This window comes from Aedes albopictus, unplaced genomic scaffold (genome assembly GCF_035046485.1).
Source record: "Aedes albopictus strain Foshan unplaced genomic scaffold, AalbF5 HiC_scaffold_9, whole genome shotgun sequence".
In the NCBI taxonomy this organism is placed as follows: Eukaryota; Metazoa; Arthropoda; class Insecta; order Diptera; family Culicidae; genus Aedes; species Aedes albopictus.
This window is the reverse complement of record NW_026917753.1, coordinates 21,663-48,004: the sequence shown is the minus strand read 5'-3', so window position 1 is coordinate 48,004 and position 26,342 is coordinate 21,663. Positions and strand designations below refer to the sequence as shown.

Here is a 26,342-nt window from a genome sequence, read left to right as displayed (position 1 = left end):
CGATTCCTTGTCATTTGAATGAATTGTCACTCACATAACTACTAGCATAACTAACTAGGCACAAAACACGGAAAACCCAGAAAAAAATCCGCCAGAGTGAAAAACAATTTCGAATGTCGGGTTAAAGTCGAGTCATTTTTTTTTAATGTTGGACCACTGTTGGACCCACATCGGATAACTGTTGAGTCTATGTTGGGTTTGGTGACCAAAATGAAAACAGGTGAATGATAGGTTGATGTCGGGTTATACGTCATCAATTACGAACAAAGCTTCAACCGTTCTACAATTAGTGAGAACCGTCCAACATTAGGATGACCTAGCTTAAGGAAGCGTTCAACATTTGGGTCACAGACTTCCCATACAAATGTTCTATTTTCTCTTAGAAAATGAAATTAAAGGGAATACAAATTCAATGGGAAGTATTAGGAATGAGTAGATCTAGACGTTCACTGGATATTCAAATTAAAACAAAAATGGCAGTACTAATCGTTCAACAATTGGCGAATTACCCTATCTCATTTTAATTCTCCACGAGAACCTAGATTCCGCAATACTTGCCCCAAGAGCACCAATTGAGGAAGTGTTATTTGGGTACCAATTTTGAGGCAATCCTCGTCGAAACACATCATCCGGCAAAGCTACCATCACGAGACCGTTTTACAGTGCTACCTGAGTAGAAGAAACAAGTTGTAGAATATCGAACACAGTTAGGCAAAATCATGTACCTACAACCCGAAAAAGGTATGTATGTTATGAATACCGTATAAATAACAAAATTGCGAATACCGAAACATTAACAATTATAAAATAATAACTCAAACAACAAAATAACAATTTCTAGAACAAATTGTTTCAGGGATATCAACAGAAGAACTTCTTGAGATTTGTTATGCCATTCCTTCGATATATTTTTAAAAATTTCACCTAAGAACCATAGAAATCATAAGCGGTACATTTAAGAAAAATTGTCCGAATCTTCATTATGGCAGACCCAAAGGCAGAGTATGACGCTTCCGAATCGACAATCAAATTGATAGGCAATCTCAACTTTGATCGTGTCAATTTTGGTCTCGACTAAACGCACACCCCCCTTCCAGAACCCGAGATTGCCTTCAAATTAATCTAAGTCTCTTAATTAATAGAAGTCCGTTTAACTTCCACTCGGTCTCGCTTCCACCAATTTTCTGCAGCCACTACTATACTGAATGTCGTCTCTGTTCGTGCTGTTCTCGTCCGGCGCATTTAGTCAAACCGTCAACAATCTCGATCAATAAGTTCCGATCTCTCCTCGTACACAGTCAAGTAGTAGCCGCGCAGCAAATGAAGAAGGCAAAAACTGAACTCAACCTCAGCAGCAGTATTCGAATGTCTCTGTACCTACTTTGAACGGATTGTACCGAAAGGCACGAGATAGAGACGCAGAGATAGAGAGAGTCATGCTGAAATGAAATAAATTCGTCAAGTTCACACAACCTGTTTGCAGCAACCTGCTGCACACGCGACCGGCGGCGGCAATAACCGTGTGTGTATGTGGTGAAGAAGGAACAACGGGAGGTGGGACGGTACATTCTACTCTGTGGCACTCTTGACCGACTCTCTGACTCAGTTCCATTCAAGCTGGACGGACAGACATGGCCACAAACCACAATCCTCCACTCCGCTACGGCTGATGATTGTCGTCGGACGTCCTCTGAGCTGAGGAGCCGGCATACTGCTGCTGCAGCAGCAGTAGAGAGGAGAGTCAGACTGTCTGATCAGTGTCTATACGCGAGTGATCCCTTGCACCTCCTCACACCCTGGGTTGAGGTACCAGCAACTATAGGGCCGCCACCATTATGCACTTTCAAAGTTCAGTGCGCGCCTATAGTATGTGCAACAACGCTGCAACTGTGGCAGCCGCCATCGATGACGATGACGACGACGCCGGCCAACCCCAAATTGTTTGAACGATGAACAGTGGGTGTATTTGATGCGAAAACTGATCAAAAAATGTTAGATACTAACTGTACAATACTCATCTCAGACAACAAATGTACAGAGTTGCACTATGTTACAGATAAGACATTCCCAGTCATCTGCCGGGCACGTTTTTCAACAACTTTTTATGGGTAGAGCAAACCCAAAAGTTTGACGTAATGTAGCCCTCAAAATTCGTTTTTTTATTATTTGGCAACTTTGACGATGCACATTGCACATCTTACCCGAGCATGAATTTTCGCTTTATATTCATAAAATGCATAATCTATGAGTTGCTGTAATACATTGTTCTTGTGTTGTTCTTGTTTATGGCTCGACGTCCCCACAGAGACTTGGCCTGCCTCGCTTCAACTTGGTGTTCTTTAAGTACTTCCACAGTTACTAATTGAAGGGCTTTCTTTGCCTGTCATGGCATGAATTCGTATATTGTGAGGCAAGGACATTGATACACTATGCCCAGAGAGTCGAGAAAATTTTCAAGACCGGAACAGGAATCGAACCCGCCGTCTCCGGATTGGCGATCCATAGCCTTAACCACTAGGCTAACTGGAGACCCACCGGTTGACAATAGATAGGTGTTTCGTATGTTATACTGACCGCGTTTTCTGTTCGCGTTCCTGTTAAGAAAATATCCCGTATTACGTGTTCAAACTGCTCCGTATTCTTGGAAAGGATCCATCAGACTCAATGCACTAGCCTAACAGACGCTTGAATGTGCGATAACATCTGTTTTCAAAATTCCGCTTGGGATTTCTCCTACAGTTCTTCCCGGAGGTCCTCGCGAGATACTTTTAGAATTCTACTCAACATTTCTCCAGGAATTGTTTACAAAGAATTTCGTTGGTTATCCCAGGAAGTTTTTCAAGAAAAACTCCTGGATAAATCCCGTCAAGAATACCGGGAGTAACCAATAGATAAATTCTAAAAGTTAGGCCCAGTGGAGTCAATATCCAGTAGAACAGGATAATTTTCGGTAGAAATTCCACAGGAAAATTATCGGTAGAAATTCCAAGGAAAAATATAGGAGTAATCTCTAGAAATTCTCCAAATGGCCTCTGATAGAATTTGCGGGAACAATTCCATGAAAAATATTATCAATATCTCCTGCAGAAACGACAATAGAGAAAGTCCGGTAGAAACTCCGAAAAAAGACTATAAAAGACATCTCGGAACCAACGCCGGAAGGAATCAACTAAGAGGAGCCCCCTGAAAAACTTCGAAAGAAATTTTCAAGTGAAAGCTCATGGGAAATACCGCGGGAGCCTTTTATATTCTGGGAAAAATCCTACGAAAAATCTCAGGAAAAATGCCGGAACAATGCTGGGGAAGTCCCGGAAGGAATTGTGAAAAATCATTCAACAAGAATTCCGGAAGAGACTCTAGGAATAATTTCGCGACAACCCATTAGAAATATCCTGGGTGAAACTCCTGCAGAAATCACAAGGAAAGCTCGGTAAAAAATCACCGAGTTTTTTTTTTGTTGCAGAAAATGCAGTATAAACTCTGGGAAGAATTTGGACGGACTTTGATAACACTAACAATAATTTTGTGAAAATATTCGGAAAAATTTTGTGCGAAGTCTTTGAAGGTATTCAGAGAAGTAGTTCTAGAAAGAATCCAAGCCGGAATTTCTGGAGAGATCCTTGTTGGTAGATTTCTGAATAAATTTCAACACCCTGATTTATCCACGTCCACTTGGAATTTGCGGCATCTTATCGAAACCGCCATCTTGATCCAGAAGACCTCATCTTGTTCCAATGGCAGGAATCAGCAACATCGCGTAATTACAAGCTTCCTGTATTAGGAAACTTCAGCATTACGCGAAAGTGGGTACTACCCACTAGGCTTGTGCACCATCACCATTTTAACACAAAGAGCCATGGCATCTACATTTTTGTTTTCCTCCAACAACGCTACTGCCAACCGTCTCTTCGTCGCCAACGAACACATTCGTGACGAGCGCGTACACGGAGAGACGAAACTACCCAAAAGTGAGTTCTTTCCACCCAACTTCGGGGTTGCGTGCGTCAAGCCAATTTTGAGTTGATGGAATCGATGTTTTTGTTGGGTTGTTCCCGCTTGCTTCCAAGTGAAAAAAATACCTAATTTTAAGTTTTTTCCACCCAAACGAAATTTTGACTAGGTTGTATTCACTCAAATTTGAGTACTGTGCTAGAAACTCAGTGTTGGCTTGACGCACGGAACTGCAAAAGTTGGGCTGTTTCTCTCTTCACTCTCTGACAACAACAGAAAGAGCGCATGAAAAGGGAGATGAAATAGAACTCAAAATTGTGTTTAAAAGTACCTAATTTTGAGTTTTTCAGTTTCTCCGTGTATGGATACGGTGGGGACTCTCACCACGCTCTTCCTTTGCAAATCCCCTGAGCAGCCCAACACACGTTACCAGTCACTCCGACGCAGAATTTATGTCACTCACTGCTGGCGGTCATCTAATTGGGCCCGGATAACAAATACGAACATAGTAGGCCGTATGAGTATGAGGCATAGAAGAAAAGTTATTGTGTGTTTCAAGAAATATAATAGATTGTCTTCAGTTGGATGTTGTTGATATTCCAAGCATAATGACAGTTCACAACAGTTCATGTATACTGATTAAGGTGAAATGGGAGTGCGTCCAGGTGCATTTTTGCCTCGCATTTTCGAGAGCACCGATCTCGTCATCCACAAATTGCCCGAAAACGAAATTGCTACTCAATGTTTACCACTAGTGAGCAAGGCTACTCATTGCTTTTTCGACTCTTTTTGTTGTTTAGATGACAAGATCCGTGCTCTCAGTATTTGTAAGGCAGCCATTGTGACGGCCATCTTTGGATTTGCTCATATATGTCCTTAATACTGCCTGAAACTAGGGATCGTTCGATTCTGATTTGATGGACGGCGTTTGTCATTTTCAGTGAGGGTCGAGAGTGAGAGTCGTTAGGTTTTAGCCATCCTGACATTTCGCAGCTCTGACTACAAGTAGTAAAGTTCGCTACATTTCATTCGCATGACCTGATGTCTTGTTTCAATACAGCACCTTTAGCACTAGCGGCACAGAGTAAGGTTCTTCAAATGGTTCCACATACTTACTACATGTCACTTGAACGTCAAACGATAGCTTCGCTCAATCCAAATTTTCACCGATATTTTGAAACCTTCTGCGAATGAAAATATAGTGTGAATACTGATGTTATGTGAAAAGGAAACCGATTAATTTTTTATAATCTGGTGGTTCAGACATAGTGTGGCTCGTAGTTAATAAAACTGTGGAAGTTTTCATAGAACGTAAGCTAGCTTCGCCCCACTTTGGACGTTACGCCAAGAAAAAGCAAAAGAAGAGGATGAAGAAAAAGAAGCTCTTGCAAGTGGATTTGTATCTTCTTCCTTTTCACTAAGAACATACAAGTTTTGGACATTTATCCATCCGCCAACTCCCACTATGCGACCGCTGAACCTCCAAGTGAACATACTACGCGCGCGCTCCGATCGATCATTGGCAGCAATTGCAGTCTCATTCTCAACCAGCACCTCGGAATAAGTGCATTTCAGCGTAATTAATTACCTACTTGACGATCGCTGAGCGGACGCGGGCACAAGAGTCGGCCACAGAGATAACTACCTAAGTCTGTGCTGAATGCTGCCGATCGAGGGGCGCGCACGCACTCACAATCATCGGTAAGAGGGAACAAGGTTTGCACACATCCAAATATCGCAGCATGCGTGTTTGCTCTGGCGGTGGCGGGTGAGTGGTGCGCAGCGTGCAGCGGCGATCCAACAAAGTGATCTTGTAACTCACAGCAACCACCATCCGCCCCCATTGCTGCTGGCTGGGTTGGATCGATCGGTTGATAGACCGCGGCGCGGTGGCGCAGAAGCCAGTTGTCGAAGCATGTCATTTTGCTCGCGGTGCGGCCGATAAAACCGCTTCATACCGGCCCAAAGTAAACAGAATATTGCAAGTGTGAAAGGTCATGCCTGCCGGCTTGGAGACTGGGGTGAATTGGGGACATGTCATGGCGGAACGCAACACAGCTCCACACGGCACACAGGTGATCAAGGCATTGGTTGTTTCCAATGATACGATCAAAAGCCTTTATGTGTATGTAATTATTGTCGCACAAGGTTTACGTGCGTAACTCGTGCGTGGCTCGCGGTGATTTATAGTAGTCTTGGATCAGAAAATCTTTGACCTAATAAGATTGATGATCTTCCATCGAATACTGACTTCGGTAAGCAATTTGTCAACGCAGCAACAACAACAAAAAACCCGTCATCGGTTCAATGTCAGCAAGTGTTGAACTAATTTCTTCAGCTCACGCCGCCGTTGTGCTTCACTCCGAAATTCAATGCAAAATATGCTCTGATTTCACTTTTCGCTGGATTTGCAACTTGCATCGCATCGAAGCAACCCGTCCGCATCGAAGCAAGCCAGGCAGACGCTTTAACGCCCACCACTAAAATTGTGGAACGTGTTTACTACTGCGATCGTTGTAGAAAGCAAAATCCGACAGTCGTGAAACGGTTCGACAAATTTTGCTCTCCGGCTAATTCAATGCATGAAAACAGTCTTAATCGATGTCAAGGATGGTTCGGGAAGAACAGAAAAAAGCGCTCCCAGCGATCGATGTTGGGCGATAAGACGTGTGGAAGGATTGTATCGAGTATCGAGTCTCTGAGGGAGGCTGCTAAGAAAACTGCAGATCTAAGTAGATAACCCTTGTATATGCCTCGAAAAATAAAAAGCTTGTGACGTTCCAAGCCTGATGGAATTTACCATTGGAGAAGGACTCCGGATTACGTTCCTGAACACATCCCTGTTATGTCACTATAGAATTTCTGCAGGAATCCCAGGAGGATTCAATAGAAGAGTCGTTATAAAATTCTTGTGGAAATATGAAAATTTAACAAAAGTCTCTAGAAGCTTCTTTTATACTGCTTTCAGATATTATTCCTCATCAAAATTTCTGGAGAAAAAGATGGCGGTATTGGAATTTCTATCACAACAAACATATTTGAAAGATGGAAGGAATATGCTACAAAAAATCTCAAAAGCATTTATAGAATAGTCACTAGAAAAAAAAATCTGAACGAATTTCTGGAAAGACTCTAAGGAGGCAAATCAGCTCTGTCTTTATAGTTCTTTATGACACTGTACCAAAGCTAGTAATAATATTTCTTGGTCCAACCTTTTATTTTATATTAAGCCCAGTAATTCAACAACATAGACACTTGCTTTGGCTTCTTTTAAAAGTTGCAGCACCATTTCTCAGAAGTTCGCCATGCGAACCCCATGCAGAGCACATAATAACAATTATAAATTATGATTTTGAAATTGGCAAGGACACACCCTAACAATACCTACACTGGAAGAAATAAAATTAAAAAAAAAAAAAAACTTACCTTTCGGTTCAGGTTCGAGTCAGTGGGGCAGTCGATCGGTCTCGGACCCGTCCGGCTGATATTCACGGCAGGCCTGCTCTGTTTCACGTTGTCGTTATTTTTCTTGATCACAAAGAATGAGCCTGGGTTCGTCGGTTGGAAATTAGGTAAAATTGTGTGTTAGAAATGTAGGAGAATGTGTTTGGAACGGTCCTGGGGAAAGTGACACAAGTGAAAGAGATAAACCATTCAAATGGCAAAAAGTCAAAAATGTTCTAATTCATGCATTATTTATTGGAAATAATTGTAATTTCTTTTTTACCATTTTCATCATGAATTTGATTTTAAGAGCATTTTAAATGTTCCAATTGACTTGGTTTTTACTAAGTGAATTTTTTACACTTGAACAACACTTGATCAATAACAGTTCTCTTGGAAACCCCCCTATTTCAGTTGTGTCACTTTTCCCCGGCCCACACTGCAATAAACTTGAGTGTGTGTGCCTGAGTCATAATCCAAAAGGTAAAATCAAAGGCATATTACATTGATTAGGATCGCTGCTGGAGTTGGTTAGCGTTGGGTAGGAATTTGCTGGTGATCCGGTGATAAAGTTGGGTGAGTCTAAACTATCTGCCACTTGAATTAATCTTAGTGCTAGCATTCCTTTGTGTGGTGAGTAGTTGTTGTTGGTAGATTGTAGTAGGTATTCATTCGGATTCGAATCAAATCAGTAGGCAGTTGCATAGGAAAGAGAGAAGAAGAAAAGAAAAAAAAACAAAATCAAATTCTGCTCTGTGCCGATACGGGTGCGATATGATAGTATACAGTACGTTCAAAACACCTGTGTTGCTGTTGCTGTGATGATGCATGCTACAAAATTGCGAATACGAAATTGTTATAATCCATCCTGTTTGCAAGCTGCTGTTAAGTCAAGTGTTTAAAACGTGTAAGTGATTTTGACGTTGAGGCAACGATATGATACGATACTTAAAGCTAACTGTTGTGTAGCTTTTCTCTGCCTCTTCGAAATACCAGTCAGTGTGGGACAATTGACTCAATGTTTATAATTACAGATGGACAAATTATACGTAAAATTGTTCATAGTTCTGTAGAGATTCAAACTCACAACCTTTGAATGCTAGACGAATGCTTTACCGATAAGCTACCAAGTCAATTATTGACACCTATTGACACGGCCTTTGATTGGCATTTGAGCCCTTGCAAAATCTGATCTCTACATAGATCCCAAAATTCTAAATTCATAGAAAAACTATGAAATGATTTTAGAGCATCAGAATATTTAAACTTACAAAAGTGTCCAGTATAGTATAATATAACTTTTATATTCAAAAAATCATAATTAAAAAATCTGAAAAATCTGTATTTCTTTCGACATTTTTCGAGGATGACATTGACCTTAACACGAAACCGGATGCATTTCCTCATTCTCTCGTTTTCTGGTTTTTGTTTAACTAAAAAACGGAGCAATATTTTAAAAATCGGTTCTGTACACATGTAGAGAATGCTTTTCCTCCCCTGTTGCAGAAACCATTTTTTCCGGAATCCATTTCCGGAATCCATAATCAGAGAGTGTCTTGATCTCTCTTTTACATGTGTACGAAAATCAGTTTTAAATATATTACCCCGTTCCTTTTCTTTTTATTAAAAAAAAACAAAAACCAAAAAAGAGAAAATACCAGTAGCCTTATATATTAAAGTGAGAGCAGATTCTCCGTGACTTTCTAGCCGTCTAGCCGTAGAAATTTTTCATACGCCATATTTTTAGATCCAGCTTCTGAAATAGACTGTAGGTGATCGAATCTAGATATGTCGAACTGACATTTTCAGCACTGGGTGAGCCATTTGCGAGAGCAATGGATTATGTAGTAGGCTGTTCTAAAAAATCGATGTTCGGAAAGTCAAAGTGCTCCACCCTAAAACGAAAGATAATTTATACATATTTGAAGCATTTTTGTAGACCATTTCTATTTAAAAAAAATCATTCAGAATTTCCACTAGAGCATTTTTTGAAAAAAATGTTCATTTTTTCATGAAAATACTTTTAAAAAAACATTTTTATGTAATATTTTTTCAACTCGTAATTATTTTTAATATTTATGTTTTATTTTTCGACATTCTTGGTTATTGATTTTTTTAAGTACTGTATTCATATTGACCGCAGAAAATTTTTGTGTTGATAAAATGAATTCTTTTTCGAACATTTGACAAAAAATACAAGTAAGGTATTGGTTCCCATATTAAGCATGTGGCTCCTATTTTAATCCTACTAAAAACAAAGGATTGGAGCACTGTTTCTTTTGTTTTTTTTTTATGTTTGTATATTTTGTAAGAAGTGAGCACGCATGAAAACAAAAAGAACGGAGGCAATCGGTGCCATAATCGCTTGTTTTCGAATAGGATAAATTTACGAGCGTGAGATTACGAATAGCACTTGGACCTAGACTTGGACCCAACCATTTTTTTTTTTTAATTTTAAACCGTCAGAATTTTATGTGATAGTACTTTTTTTTTGCGCCATTTGTCTATAACAAGTATTTAAATAATTAGTTTGGATGTTGATACAGGAGAACTTACATATTTTCGGCAGTTTTATTCTCTTCGTCACGGTTTTCTCAAACCTGTTGAACTCAAAGTTGGCATAAATTTTCTCCCAACCAAATTGAATTATACGACCAAGTTTCAGACGATTTGGCCGATAAAACCCCTCATGACGAAGAGAACAAACCTGCCTATAATACCCCAATTCACTTATTCCGCTTTTAGATAATGGACAATGCTTCAAATGTTTGCAAAGTTTTGTATATTACTCTTTGTGACATTCAAATGGATGCCTGTATGATACTGTATCCTTTTCTCAGAACAAAAAAGGTTCTGTGGTAAATATACAGTGACCCCACAATTGATAAATCGGCAAAAATGACCACAGTTTATGGATCACTCATTTGATCCACATGGTGATTCATAAATAGTGTACAAAATTAAGGTGATTCATCGGTGTGGGGTCACTGTACAATATTTCTTAAGCCATAGCTAAATAAAAAAATTACAAATTGAAAAAAAAAACTTTTTGCAGAATTTTTGAGAAAAATTGTTATTTTTATAAAAATTTCTTCTGGTGGAATCTCTTATTGATTTTTTTTTTCAGAAACTCGAAATGTTTTACAAAAACGCATGAAAGATATACAAAAGTATACCTTTCTCTTTAGGGTTGAGCATTTTTTTTTTTGGACAGTCTACATGTAGTCAACAATACATACTTCTCGAATTGAATTCATCGGGAGCCACGGTTACGATTAGCTTTACGTATCGTGTTTAATTGTATATGTTTGGATGCCTCACCAAGAGATACTTATTGCCTGATTTGGTGAGTTCATTTTTGTATATTCTTCTTTTTCATTTTTACAGAATACATTCATGAGCTTCTAACATCGATCAAAACTATGCATGCATAAACGAGGGCTGATTCCGAAATCCTACTCCAAGTAGAACAATTTTTGAGTTATGGCAGAAGATTAAGTTCATCACTGTTTAAAAATAGGAAATTTACCGAAGTAAAAATTATTTTGCGTTGGTAAGCATAAAAAAGCTAATTAAAATATCTTTCAATAACTAATCAGCATTTAAAGTATGTATTTCACCGACTTACAATACAAATTTCAGCTCAATGGAATCATTGATTACAGAGAATGAGAAGTACAATGTGCAAAAGTTTGCTCAAAAATGTATAGAAACACGCTAGATAAAAACTACCGATAGCGTTGTGTAGAAAGTCGAAAAAATGTTTGCTACATTGAAGTTTTTGAAATCTCTTCTTTGTACTCATTCATAAACCAAGTTCAAAAATGCTGTAAACTAGTGTATCCAAATAATGATTCCGTTACAAAGATAGTTCCAGATTTTTGGAGGATAAGTCTATTTTGTATACTATTCCTAGATTAGTTTCAAATTGTGCTTTGGTTTATAACAGTATCATCTACGAATTAATGCAATATGTCAAATTCTTAAAAAGTAACAAAAAATCGTAGAAAAAATAGCATTTAAAGGTAAGTAGGAACTTATCATGTTGCTTAAAGAAGATTGTTAGAATTTGTAAAGAAATAATTACTAATTTAAAAGAAAGAAAGGAAATATGATCATTTAAAATTTATAATAACAAAATCTGACAGGAATTTATCTCGAATTTTACTATTATTATAACATTAATAAGTTGAACATTAATAAATTACATCATAGGATGCTCTAGCATTATCTTATTCCAAAAGTGCATAAGATTCATTAAATTATGCATTATAAACTTATTTGTGGAAATGGCAGAAATACGCACTACCGACTGCTCAGTAAACCTGTTAGCAAAAAGTCAAGTTTGTTAGCTGACTCTTAACAGAAAATTTGCAGAATCTCATAAATAAAATGACAAATTCAACTGAGATCTCGAAAATATGAATAATTTCTGATACCCTAGCATGGTGAATACAGTATGTAACCAAATTTTATAGACTTTGTTAGGTCCCAACAATTGAACATGAATGGCAGAACCTTAAAACATCTGAAAATTTCAATAAAATTTTGTGAAGTATAAGATTCGGCAGAAATTCCAGAATTATTTATGTAAAAAAATACTAGGCAAAACAATACCAACATTCTTGAAACATTAAATTGGAAACATAATCCTGGAAACTGATTAAATTCTTGAAAAAAATACATCTATATAAATAAAAATGGAATGGTGTTTGTCTAGGATAGGACGCGTCACGTAATCAGCCGATTTGAGACCATTTTGCTGTCAAAAGGAGACCAGTTGCTGATTGGTCGAAATTGATATCCGTTTGCTGCGATCAGATCACTTTGTTATTGGTTTGGCCGTGTTGCTAGTTTGTAGGTTTAGCACGTGGTATCAATACTTAAAATCATTGTATTTTTCTATTCAAGTTTTATCGACTTAAAAATTTCAGCATTCAAATGTAAAACAACTTAAAGTGGCTCTTATGTCTGAACATTGATAAATACCATTGATCTGGTGCAAAATCAATAAATTGTTTGACATATTCCATAATAAATGAAATAACATTACGTTTGAAACCAATTTGACTTGCACGTAATGCTATTCCAATTGCAGCTAATGATTTACAGTGCGAAATATGCATCCAAATTTCAATCGTTAAATTTAATCGTTTGAAAGAATTGGAATAAAGAAAAGTGGCAGCACTGGATTTTCATCGCCGATGAAAACGAACGAAAAAATAACAAGGCAGGCGAATTTCTGTTGTCACATCCTATCCTAGGTGTTTGTATGTCACGAATAGGCTCGAGAACGGGTCAACAGATCGACATGATTCTTTCACTGTTGCATTCCGCTAGGATTCCGACGTGTTCGTACGAAAAAATAATTAGAAAAAGTGACCGGGAATTCAAGAGAACGGGAAAATCTGAAATTCCATTTTGAGGGGCATTTCTTCATGGAACCGGATGTCAAAAAACATAGTAGGCAGGCAGGACGACGTTTGCCGGGACTGCTAGTACCAAATAAAACTGTTCACGGGGACATTTTAAATGAGGAATTCCACGGAGTCATGTCAGTCGATCCTGAGCGACCATTTCAAAAATATCTGAAACTTTGCACAGTTTTTCAATTTCATATAAATCGCCATTTTTCGATATTAAACCTTCATATTCACTCACGATTAACTTTTCAAAAGGGTGTATGCGAAAATAGTTCAAAAATATTCTAAAAGCTGTACAGCAAAAACGGATTGTTCGATTGTTATGAATTTTTCAGCAAAGTTAGATAACTAAATGATGATTTCTTAGAAAATATACACTGTAAAAAATTTATTTTTTTTACTTTAAAAAATATGATCTTTGTCACAAAAACTCAAATATCTCAAAACCCTATCTCTTTACCAACGTTAATTTTTTAGGGGAAATGGCCCATTATATCAGCTATCTACCATAAAATTTTGGTGATGGTAAACTGATAAACAAAAAAGTTATGACATTTCAAACATTTCACAATTTTTACATTTAGTAACAAAAAAAATTTTTTTTTCTGTGTAAATTATTTTGAGAATTATATTTTGATGCTGATTTTATTGTAAAGGCTACCGCCTGAATTAAACAAGTTGTTTTCATGATATTTTAGTTTGATTATTCATAACTTCTATAGTATCTATTTGAAACTTAGACGCGATCCAGTGTTGTGATCAAAAATATTGAGAGTGTCATACTTTTTATTGTACGTGACTGGTGAAAAAATCCCTTGATAGTGTTGAAAAGCTGTTGACTATAAGAAAAATGGAATTAAACTTATTTGAGGAATTCCACGGAGTCATGTCAGTCGATCCTGAGCGACCATTTCAAAAATATCTGAAACTTTGCACAGTTTTTCAATTTCATATAAATCGCCATTTTTCGATATTAAACCTTCATATTCACTCACGATTAACTTTTCAAAAGGGTGTATGCGAAAATAGTTCAAAAATATTCTAAAAGCTGTACAGCAAAAACGGATTGTTCGATTGTTATGAATTTTTCAGCAAAGTTAGATAACTAAATGATGATTTCTTAGAAAATATACACTGTAAAAAATTTATTTTTTTTACTTTAAAAAATATGATCTTTGTCACAAAAACTCAAATATCTCAAAACCCTATCTCTTTACCAACGTTAATTTTTTAGGGGAAATGGCCCATTATATCAGCTATCTACCATAAAATTTTGGTGATAAACAAAAAAGTTATGACATTTCAAACATTTCACAATTTTTACATTTAGTAACAAAAAAAAATTTTTTTTCTGTGTAAATTATTTTGAGAATTATATTTTGATGCTGATTTTATTGTAAAGGCTACCGCCTGAATTAAACAAGTTGTTTTCATGATATTTTAGTTTGATTATTCATAACTTCTATAGTATCTATTTGAAACTTAGACGCGATCCAGTGTTGTGATCAAAAATATTGAGAGTGTCATACTTTTTATTGTACGTGACTGGTGAAAAAATCCCTTGATAGTGTTGAAAAGCTGTTGACTATAAGAAAAATGGAATTAAACTTATTTTTAAGACAAAAGCTGTATAATAAAAGTTTTATAAACGCGTATACGTCTAGTTTATCTGCAAAAAAAAACTTCTTAGAGAACAGACTTTATGATCGGAAGAATGCGAGTAACTTCAACAACAACAAATGCATGAGAGGTACATACCACAGACAAACAGACGAAACGCCTAGAACAATTTTAGTGAAAATCCATCGCCCAGTTCACACTACCACCACCTGGTGGAAATGTTTCACGAAACACTGCGTTGCGCAATATCGTCGTCAGAAGGCGCTAGTGTGAAACGTCAAACGCAAAGAAAACGATGGGCGCTCTTCTGGTTATGAAAGCCACAACCAAGATTCAAAATGATCGTTAAAGGCGTGGTCAATGAAAATTTCGTCAGTGTTACGTTTGTTTGTCTGTATACATACCATGACAATGCTCACGAAAAAGCAAAAAAAATACTACCGCTATGGATATTAAAATTTGTATAGTAATTTTTTTCTTCAGCCACCAACACCAAACTAGTCAGTTAAAACTAATTAGTGATTTTGTTTATTATAATCTAACGAACAACATGAACAGTCGCTTTCTCAAAGGTCTTCAACTCAACGCTCTCTTGTAGACCGTTTGATGAAAAAAAAATGTTCAAAAGAGTTACGAAATCTCACCGAAAGCACCAATGATAAACTGAAAGAGACTGGTTATGCCCAAATGTCCACATTGTATACAAATTTACGCATTTGCACGTCCTGCCGTCTAGAATTTGACAAACGAGCCATCTGTATATCATCGGTAAAGCAGGGCGCAGGAAGTTCGAAAACGACAACTGAGAAATTGCCAGAATTGCTAAGTGCAGAGAGTCATGCCACCGTACCATCAGCGACATCTGTTCAAACAATTTAATTACGCCCCTTTTCAAAAATGCTTTGAAATATTCTTCAACATCTATACCCATTTCAATATTTTTGACGTTGCAAAACACGCTTTCAACATTCATCTTGAAGAAGAGGGAAAACACTTGTCCTCAAATGTAACAACAAATTAATGAATAAACGACTAATGCGCGGAGGGCGTGATAAAATCGGAACATTACTGTACATAGTATATTATATGTATATATAATATATAATAAAACAACTTGTTTTATTCACGCAAGGCCATTAACAATAAAATCAGCATTAAACTGCGATTTCCGGTCGAAATGATTTACACCAAAAAAATTTATTACTAAATGTGAAAATTGTGAAATGTTTGAATTGTCATAACTTTTTATTAATTTATCATCACCAAATTTTTATGGTAGATTGCTAATACAATGGACCGTTTTCTCTAAAAAAAATACGTTGGTAAAAAGATAGGGTTTGAGATATTTGAGTTTTTGTGACAAAAATGATATTTTTTAATGTTAAAAAAAGATTTTTTTTCACAGTGTATATTCACGGCGTGCATATGGTGAAGGTTTATCACAAAAAATTAGGCATCGCCAAATCCGCCGTTTTTCGAAAATATGGACTTCTAGCTTTCATTTAACGTGTTCCCCAAAAAAATCCACCGAGGGATCCCGAACAACTTTTTCAGAATACTGTTTTTCCCCATACAAAATGCACGGTTCCAAATTAATCCCTATTTCTACTTAACAAACATACCCAATTTTAGTATGAAAAAGTTCCCCCGATGGAATATTTCGATGTTGGGCTTGAATGAAAGCTGGTAGCGTCAACTTTCACGTAGCGTAAAAATTAGCGATGCCCATTTTTTTGTAATAAATTTGTTCTACCAGACACACCGTGTATTTTCTTAGGAATCACCATTTAGTTATCTAACTTTGCTGAACAATAAAATCAGCATCAAATCGCGATTCCCGGCTGAAATAATTTACGCAGAAAAATTTTTTTTTACTAAATGTAAAAATTGTGAAATTTTTGAAATTTTATAACTTTTTTGTTTATTAGTTTACCATCACCAAATTTTTATGGTAGATTGCTAATACAATGGACCGTTTTCCCTAAAAAAATTAAGTTGGTAAAAAGATAGGGTTTTGAGATATTTGAGTTTTTGTGACAAAAATGATATTTTTCAATGATAAAAAAGATTTTTTTTCACAGTGTATATTTTCTTAGAAATCACCATTTAGTTATCTAACTTTGCTGAAAAATTCATAACAATCGAACAATCCGTTTTTGCTGTGCATATTTTTGAATATCTTGAACCATTTTCACATACACCCTTTTGAAAAGTTAGTCGTGGCTCTAAATAAAAATTTGATATCGAAAAATGGCGATTTAGATGGAACTGAAAAACTGTGCAAAGTTTCAGTTCAATTGAAAATCATGAATTAAAAAATTTCCTTAATTTTGATGCTGTTGCTTGGAATCGCTCAAATGTCCCCCATTTACGTGGATAAACGAGGACATTTTCTGAAACCCCTACCCTCTAAATTGTCTCTTAGTTGATTTCTTTTAACGATTAAGTGTTAAACATCGTAAAAATGGAAACATATTCCAACAATCCAAATCACAATGATTCAGCGCCTCGAAAAACGAAGGTGTTGTGGAAATTTTCTGAAGATTAGCATAAAACAAGTCGCACAAATTCACCGGTGATACAGTCCCATACCGCTGTTATGAGAATTGCCTCTTTCCCACTCACCATCAAAGCACAGGGAATTGACGCAATCCTCCAACAGTCGAAAGCTGTTCTGGCCATGTCATTGCCACAGCTCAGGGATGGGACAAAGTTGAACAAAGAAAAGTATGCAGGGACCTCTACGTCTACGGGAAATTGGGGGCATAGTAAAAGGGCAAAGTTCAAAGGACACGTTTGGTCAACGTTAAGAACCAAACCGATATACCGGAACAAACTCGAATTCCAGTACTCTGGAGACGAAATTGTTGACTTCCATTTGCGTCTCCCGGACATCCAGCAATATCATCAAAAGTTACACGGACATCACGCAAAAATGAAGATTAATTCTGGCACCCCGATGGGAATAAGTCGAACTCTCATATCAACCGCGAATTATCCTACTCAACACTGCGTGAATATGTTGAACACCGAAGGTAATTTGCAAGCATTTTTCAAGGTAAAGACACAGCATCACCAGCCGTTTCTCAATTGGGTTTCTAAATTTAAAAAAATGTGTTGCTTTTTTGATTTTATTCGAAAGAGCATCTTTTTCTGAGCCACTATGATTTTTTTCAGATTTTTAGAACTTTATTTTGATACCTAAAATTGTTTTCAAAGAGATTTTTTGAAATCACCTTTTGACAGCTGGGCAACAACTGCTTGACAGCTCCGCCCAGTACAAAATGCGCGGAGGGGTGATTCGACAAATCGCTCCCATACAATTTTCAAATTGATTTTTAAATTGGTTCCCGGGCACCAAAATTCATGAAAATTTGGATTGCGGCTCAGTTTGGCATGCAGATTCCAAATATGGAATTATCTCAACACCGCTAAAGAAGCCAATTCGGCCGACCATATTCAAAACAACGCGAAGCAAAGGAAACGCGTGAGAGTTTTGAAAACGCAGCCGCTCGCGCGCACAGCCTGCTACAATCTTACGGTGGAAACCAAATTCTGAAGGTGACTGAAAAATAACAGTAGGTTGAAACGTTAACGAGTTTGATTGTCTTTCCACCAAGAAACACCAATCGAAAACGAGCAATAAAAATAGGAAGTAAGTGAATTACTCATGTCAGTATTATTTGAATGTGTAAAACATTTGAGATTGATCAATTTAATCAAAATATGTAAAAACAGTAGAAAGATAAATTTGATTTCAAATAAATGCAGCCAAATAACGCACAATAAGTCAAAGTGTTTGCAAAACGCTCTGACTATACTAGAAATTTTCAATTGCAGACCGTTTCAGCTACAGTTTCTTACCGATTTTGGCAACACGAATAAAATTTTATGTTGCCAAATTGGGGTGTTGCCAAAATCGGTAATTTTTTTGTGTGGATTATTTTCAACTGTTATACGACAATTTGGCTTATATTTTAAATATGGACTATTCACAAGTTATAAAACGATCCCTGTAGGTGACGTTCATAAATTACGTCATGATTTGTAAAATTGTTGATTTTGGAAAATTTAATGAATTTTGATTTTTTGAAGAAGAGTAAGGCTAAAATATAAATACATTTATGAATACAAGCGATTTTTCGGTAAAAATTTTTGGTCAAAACTTTTTGTTGCCAAAATCGGTAAAAAATTGTTGCCAAAATCGGGTGTTGCCAAAATCGGTAAGAAATTGTTGCCAAAAACGGGTGTTGCCAAAATCGGGAAGGAAATGTTGCCAAAAACGGGTGTTGCCAAAATCGGTAAGAAACTGTATCACACATATACTCTTTGTTTATTAAACAAACGAACTATTTCGAAGATTTGTACCAATTTCATTCAAAACGCAGTTTATTCTGTTTTACACATTTTTATTTCATTTCAACTGTCATAACATTTTGAAGTACTGGCAAGATCTGTATTTTTTGGTCCATGCACTAAAAACTCAACATTACTTATCACTGAATGCAAAAAACTATCTCTAAGAAATGGCCTCCTGGGAAAAATCTATGAAGCCTTTTCAGCAACAATAGATGACCTTTCATACTTTTTTAGGCTTTTTAAGTAACGTTCATCATTCTTAACTACTTAGTTTGGTGGCATTTCAAACACATCAAATTACAATTTATTCGATTCTTCAGATGACATGACTTGTCATACCATCAAGACGTTGTTCAAAGTTTTGTAATGTAAATTTGTGCATCCAAAGGCTCGTAATGACGGTTCTCGATCATTTTTCCCAGTGCAACTTTTCAGTGATTTCCATAATGTATGGAGGAAATCATTATTATTATTACTTTATTATAGATATTTTCAGCCCTAGGCTGGTTCATCTGTATACCCGAGCAGAAGGGAATACCTTACAAATATCATGCAAAGAACAACCTGTGCTCTAATAGCAAAAATTGTTATAATTATATTATTCTACTTAATGTTATAAGACCATCACAATATATATTAGAGGTATTTGAGCAGAGTTTGGTATTGATGTGGTATTTGTTGATTTAGCAGTGAACTGAATAACAGGTTTTACAATAACATCATGGAACTATTGAACAAACACACAATTAAATAACAAAAAAAATATTGCTTTGTTGTTTAATACCCTTTGGATAACAAATATAGCACTCCAAATTTTAGGTATGCATTCATTATTGAAATAACATTACTTGTTGTTTTCTAGGTGTTATGCATACAAAATTATGGTATTCGTTTTTGTTATTTTGCCTCTTATGTCCACCTAACGAAGGGCATATCGAGGTATAATAGTATTCAAGATGAATACCTTGATATGTTATTCAGTTGCTATTCTTTTCTGCTCGGGGTGAAGGAAAATTAATTTTAATTAATTTTAGGCTGTAAAATACAAAATAGGGAATCGCGCTACTTGGGCGGTGGCTTCTATATTCGTCTGTTTTCCACTATAACTCAGTCAATCTCGAACCAATTGACACAATTCTTGGAATGCGGTGAGATAGGTATAGTATCTACCCGTGTACAAAATTTCAAGTCAATCGGTTCGAAATAGACCGAGTTACAGTGGAAAACAGACGAAAATAACAGACGAAGAAAACCACCGCCCAAGTAGCGCGATACCCTATATTGTTTACCTTTTTCATGAATGATAACTACAATACTTAGTAGGAACTTTTCGGAATATTCCACTAAAATTGAAATGACTGTCAGCCGTTAGTTCTATAATTTATGAAACAATTTATAATTAATTGTAAACAAGACATGAACATGACATTTACGTTGCCCTACCGTCTACCCCCGTTGGTTTGACCTCATCTAATCTGAACACTTTTTCATTTGACCCCTCTAATCTGCACATCGTTCAAACTAAAAATGGTTCGAACGTCGTTCTGCTCATGGAACGGGGTGAACCGGAACGCAAAATCAAAACAAAACAACAAAAAGGGTTACCACCAGTGTGTTTTTAGATGCGCACAGAGTTACTAGAAGTTGAAATTTAAAAATGAACCCCGTTGGTTTGCATGAGGTGTCGTTCAAACCAACGGTGGTAGAATGTATTCAAATTTGCAGTGACATATTCAATTCAGTTTAATTACCGAATCATCGGTTAGTCGATGCTTATATTTTTTTTCCTGATGGCGTTCATACTGTTGCAAAATATGCATATATTTGATATATTTAATAGAGACTTATTATTTTAAACCTAGATATAAAAAAAATATTCAAATTATTGTTTTAAACTATTTGGTGGCAAAAAATGCATCATATTTAGTATTCATCAAACCATAGTATGGAAATATGGCATCAGAACATTACACTTATGGTTCTCGGTTAGTTTTGTTCTGGATGAGATTTTTATCATAAATACGTAATGGCAACATCCAAGATCTACTTAGAACTTTTCCTACTTCTATGCCATTGATTCTAAAATTGCACCAAAAACCCCCTATAGGTCAAGTTTTATGGATATTGAAAATTCATCAGATCTGTGGGAGAATTCTGGCACACAATTTCTTCTTAAAAAAGGCTTATTTCATTGTTCACCAGCAAAAAAAAATCTTCTTTTCGAAGAAACAATGCACTGGAATTCGCTCACTTATTTTTTTTTATTTTCTATATTTCATAAGAATCAATGAATTGGAAATTACACAAACACTCTTTGAATATTATTGATATTAATATCTTTTGAATAATTAACATTACTCGGAAGATACCTTTTGAAGATTTGTTTGTTGTGAACGAGTAAACAACAAATATTTTTTATTGAAAATTTTAATTCGAATTTTTTTTTTTTTGGTAAATAGGGCAAGTGTTCCAATTATGGCTGAAGTACTAATTATTCGTCACAGTTGATTTTCACCCTTTCACGATGTAAATTAATGAGAAAAAATTTGTGGACTTTAGATTACGTTCGCAAAAGATAGTTGAACTCATTTAAACTCCACATTTAGCTCAAATTATTGTAGAAATAAATCATTTTCCCTAAAATGTCGGCTTCTTTGCACCCTTTTTCGATATATTGTACCAGTTTTGGCTAATCCCATAAGGAATGCATGCAAATTCTTCTCGTTATTTTTGTACAAATGGTTTTCCTTACGAAGCGCCATAATTAATACAGGCGCCCTAAATCTAAATAAAAAAAATTGGCAAGCGCACCGATTTTTTTTACTAAAATAACAAAAACTTTGTGGACAATTATCTGAATATGTTATACTTGGTGTTACAAAAACATAATTATCTAAATAACACCAAAATAAAGTATTAAAAATAGCTCCGATATATTCCTGAAGAAGTTCACCAATTTACGCTTAGTGAGTTTTACTACACATTTTGAAGTCGATTCAAATGTGTATTTTTCACTATTGTTAGCTTTATTAGGAAGATTTTCAGCCCAAGGCTGGGTTATTACCAACATGTGTATTATATTATTGTTCAGTGAAAACAAATATTAGCTTGATGAATAATGTCTTCAATAATAATATATAAAACCATTCGGAAGAAATAACAATACTTCCCTATAACTGAACCATCAAACCAACGGACTACAACTGACGGGCTGCATTTGATGTTTACTTTTCTGTTGTTTTCGCGAATCTCTGCTCAGGTTTATTTCATCAAAATAAACAAATTAAACAAACTTAGATGATAGTAGTACCACCTAAACGAACAATTTACAAATTATCTTTTCTTTAGACAAAAGATACTTTTTATCATGACAAAAACTTTCGAAAAACGACAATTCTGCTGTTCTCTGAAAAACTTATTGGGACAGGAATGGTTCAGTTGAAACAAAAATACAGAGAACACAAAACAACATGGTCAAAGTAACCATTGACTGCCATAGTCAGGTTATACCTGTTACAACTATGTAACAGTGATTGAACTTCGTAGAATGTTTATCATTGACCTGTACACATTGTTTCACTAATCGAAAACCTTGAAGGTTTAAGCTTGAGCATATCTAGAGAACTCTAGTACAAACAGTAAACACTTGAATTCAAAGAGTAATCAAAGCATAATACTCGTAGTCTTCACGAATTCGTGATCAACAACCTCAATTATCCAACGCATTTTTTTTTTTCTAAAAACGCCTCTTGATCAGTCGCTATTAGGATTTCTTACTCACGGTTTCAGTTGAATCACATTTGATAACTATTCGGCAATCTAAAACGAACGCTTCTCCATTCGCATATTGTGTCAAAAACGGTTGTTTACACCGATCGCAGTGTCATGATATAAAGTAGCATAAACAGCAACAACAACAACAGCACAGCAGGGCACGTCAGATAACATCACAAGCGGAGAATTGCAACAGTAATCACAGCGAACGAGAATGCAATCTATTTTCGTAAGAAAAAAAAAGCGCAGCCACTATAGACGGAGGAATAAGTGTAACCGTTTTATGAACATGCACTTTTACTTCACTTTGTGCAAACAACACACAACTAGAGAGACAGACACACGAGTCGGGAAGTACACACGCGCGCGCGTCAAACCACCCCCTCGACGAGCACGAGGCCCTTCTGGTCACTATATCTTCACAAAAGTCACACATAGCAGGCGTTCGCATTCTGGGAACCACACTTCATCAGCAACTTTATTTTTCCGTGGCCTACTGCATTCAGTCAGTTCCGTCCGGCTGACACATTCCGCTTTCTTCACTTGCACTTTTCGAGAAGAACCTGTGTCCCGAGCTCTGATAATGCGCTTTATCGCCTTCATTCTTCTGCTTCTATACGGTTCCTCACTATTTTCGTCCGGCTCTCTATCTCTCTACTGGCTGTCACACTTTACTCTCACTTTCATGCTGGTTGTTTGTGGTTTCTTATTTTCGTCGCTTTTTTCGTCGTCCTCACTGCACACATTCTACCGACTACTGTTGCACAAACTCACGAAACCGTGAAACAAAGAAATTTCACGAAAACCAAAAGACAAAAAATGTGTATTACCGTCATTTTTCACAAACTGCAGCTCGTCGTCGATATGTGAGAAGTCACCTGCGAACGAAGGGGAGAAAGAAGGGAGAGAATGTCGTCAAAGCAGGCGCCGATGGGTGGTTATTGGGTGGAAAATTTCTTCATCGTGAAGTGATTTTTCCTTTGACTATTATTTTTGCTTGGTTTTTTTTTTCAACTCACCTAGTGTATTGTCCTCGGCCATGCTTATCAGGTCGTCACTGTGGAATATGGGTAGGAAAAGAAAATTCGATCAGGATGGATGATTTTTAAGATTTTCTTTTTGCGTCGAGAAAAGGTTGAGAATTTTCCGCAGATTCTCCCATAAAGTCTTGACTGTTTGACAGAGTGTCTCGCGAGAAGGTTTTCGCAAACGTCAATTGTCGTTTTTTAGCTTTCTTTTGTGGGAAGAAAGGATTTTATGGCACTCAGATCAAAGAAAAAGTACAAGACAGCTACACTCATTCGAGTGTACTACCAGCGAAACGTAGTAGCACGGGGATGGGAAATTGCACTTGGGAAAAATGCTTCAATCATCAGAGTAAAATAGATTCGTCGGTTGATGATGGGTTTCACGAAACACACAGCAAGCGCTGCTATTTACGCGTGGTATGAGAATGCAAAAATACGGGGTGGGTATCAATCGTAGGAGGCGAGAAAAAATAAATACTACTCAGAGGAAAATTATGGGGCTAGCCTACTGTAATCAATAATCTTATGCTGCGAGATTTAATTACCTTATTTCTAAGCAATCAACATCGTAGTCTAGCTTATTCATCTTGAATATCGTTGGAACTACTCCCGGATCCAACGAAAACTATTGTCTCACTAGGATTAATCGAATTAAACCTATATAAACACTAAATAACACTTGAGCTCCGTTTCTGCACAGCGAAACTCTTCTATGCTCTTTTTCTGCTTTCCTTTGGGGTACAAAATATCCTTGCGTTATTCCTTTCGGTGCGTATGGCGTTCTCCTCTGCCAGTGTCAAAATCCGCTCCGATTTACTCCAATAATGCCTATGCTCGCTACTTTCTCACACACGCGCGCACTCGCTCTCTCCCTTAATGGTCGATCCGTCTCGATGCCTTTAGCCAAGCATTACACATTCATGCAGTGTGCAGGCTAACTTGATGAGGATGTCTGGGAGGACAGCGATGGTTCAAAACAAACAAGGCCAGAATGACGGTACAACAACCGAATCGCGAACGTAGTATGCCATAAATCCGGTGTTGCCAGAAGTTATTGCCGCTGATCTGACGACGTCTGAGCTGAACGTTTCACTTAAAACAGCTGGCCGTTACTAACGAGAACACCGAAAAACCACTCGCGAAAACTTCGAACTCAACTACGAGCACCCTTCATGAATCTCCGGGAACCCTTTGGGTCAAACGAACTGCGATCCTAAACAGCTAACGACGATTAGGAACTAACGAAATATAATAGAAGAGAATTGATATCTAATCAGTTGCTGAGGAGACCAGGTGCCGTTCGATGTGCGCAGCGCGACGGTTCTCTTACGACTGACTAAACATCGACTGGCTTGACTCCGGTCGGTCGGAGCGGAGCGATAACTGTTGGTGACCCGCCGGCAGGCAACGTCGTCGATCGTCACACACAGTCGTCTCCTCCATGCGTCGTAATGATGATTAGGGCGCCCCGACTAGTGAAGAATAACAAAATGATATTAGCTTATGTTATGACGTTATACAGATTGTGCCTAGGAAGCCTTAAAAAAATATTTAACACAAATCATAACTTAAAATTATATGGGTTCTAATGAACATATGTATAAGTACAGAGTAAGCCTCTGCGTTAAATACTGTTCTGTGAAATGAACACTGTTTAACATTCTGGTAAATTTAATAATTTTTCAACAGATAATTTTGTTCAGTTTTGATAATAACACATTTTAACAGAGTCTGTAGTTCGTAATAAATGGTTGATGCCGTGACCAAATTTGTCCGCTATACCCGTTAACGATGAAATTGTGATACATTCCTGTTATCTTCCTCTGGTCGGGGCTCCTCCATATTCCGTCTGGATAGTGACGGCACGGCCAGCATGGCGCATTCGTTCCTATCACTATGACGGCGTCGCGGCGCCAATCGAAATTCACCACTGCCCGCACAGAGTGAACGCCAACAACAGCTTGAATATAGTCGAACGGTGATTTGTTGGGGGATGTGCGCGTCGAGCCGATCCGGTCGGTATTCATTCACACGTTTAACGACATTTGTTTGCGCGGGTAATTAAACCGATTTCCTTCGCTGTAGATACAGCAGGGAGCACTTTTCGGTTACTTATTGGTGATCTGATCGAGCCGTCGAATTTAGCACACTGCTGTTGATTTGTAATGGGGATTTAAAAGGTATAGCGCGCACTCTAATTTCCCAATCTGTGGCCCAAGGCCCTCCAATCTGGTAGTCAAAGCCGAAACCGGGACGGTTGGATTATCATATAGTAGGCTGTGGACAGTACACGTGCAACGGCTGGTTGGAGGCAGGTAGAAGAAGGTGTGACAACGATTAGCAAGCTTAGAAAACGTCAGTAGGCTCTGGTTATCCGATTATGGATGCAAATAGTGAAGGGCACATTATAATTCCACTTGGAGTCACTGTGTCTAAGATGCTCAGGCTTAGTCAGCGTTCAATAAATGTTAAATTCGTAAAAATATACATTTCAGTAGGTACCATAAGCCCTATTCAATAATGTAAACTGCGGTAACACAAACCCTCGAGACAAAACGCTTTCGCGTTATTTCATAACAAGAAGTTTTCTTCCGTTGCAAGCGAATCAAATGAAAAATTGAGCCTGTTAAGCCCACAATTGGTACAATTTTCTTCATTTACAAACCCATTAACTACCACGCGCCTCCTTCACTTTGTATAGCTGCTGTAAATATGTAGTTAGATAGAGTTCCCTGGTATTTCA

At 37.1% G+C, this 26,342-nt stretch overlaps 1 protein-coding gene across 4 annotated transcripts in view; it reads right to left on the bottom strand.

The window, feature by feature from the left end:
- LOC109414189 (upstream stimulatory factor 1) overlaps positions 1-24,955 on the bottom strand; it is an 87,392-nt gene extending 62,437 nt beyond the window's left edge. Inside the window, exons 1-5 of one of the 4 annotated variants that reach the window (XM_019687973.3) lie at positions 24,145-24,955; positions 23,591-23,628; positions 23,402-23,449; positions 7,900-8,019; positions 7,378-7,499 (exon numbers count right to left, since the gene is read on the bottom strand). In XM_019687973.3, the coding sequence (XP_019543518.1) occupies positions 7,378-7,499; positions 7,900-8,019; positions 23,402-23,449; positions 23,591-23,628; positions 24,145-24,185 (369 nt within the window). In that variant the 5' untranslated portion in view covers positions 24,186-24,955. The other 3 variants (XM_029856630.2, XM_019687974.3, XM_019687976.3) reach the window with 3 other exon arrangements.
- Between the last annotated feature and the right edge of the window lie 1,387 nt (positions 24,956-26,342).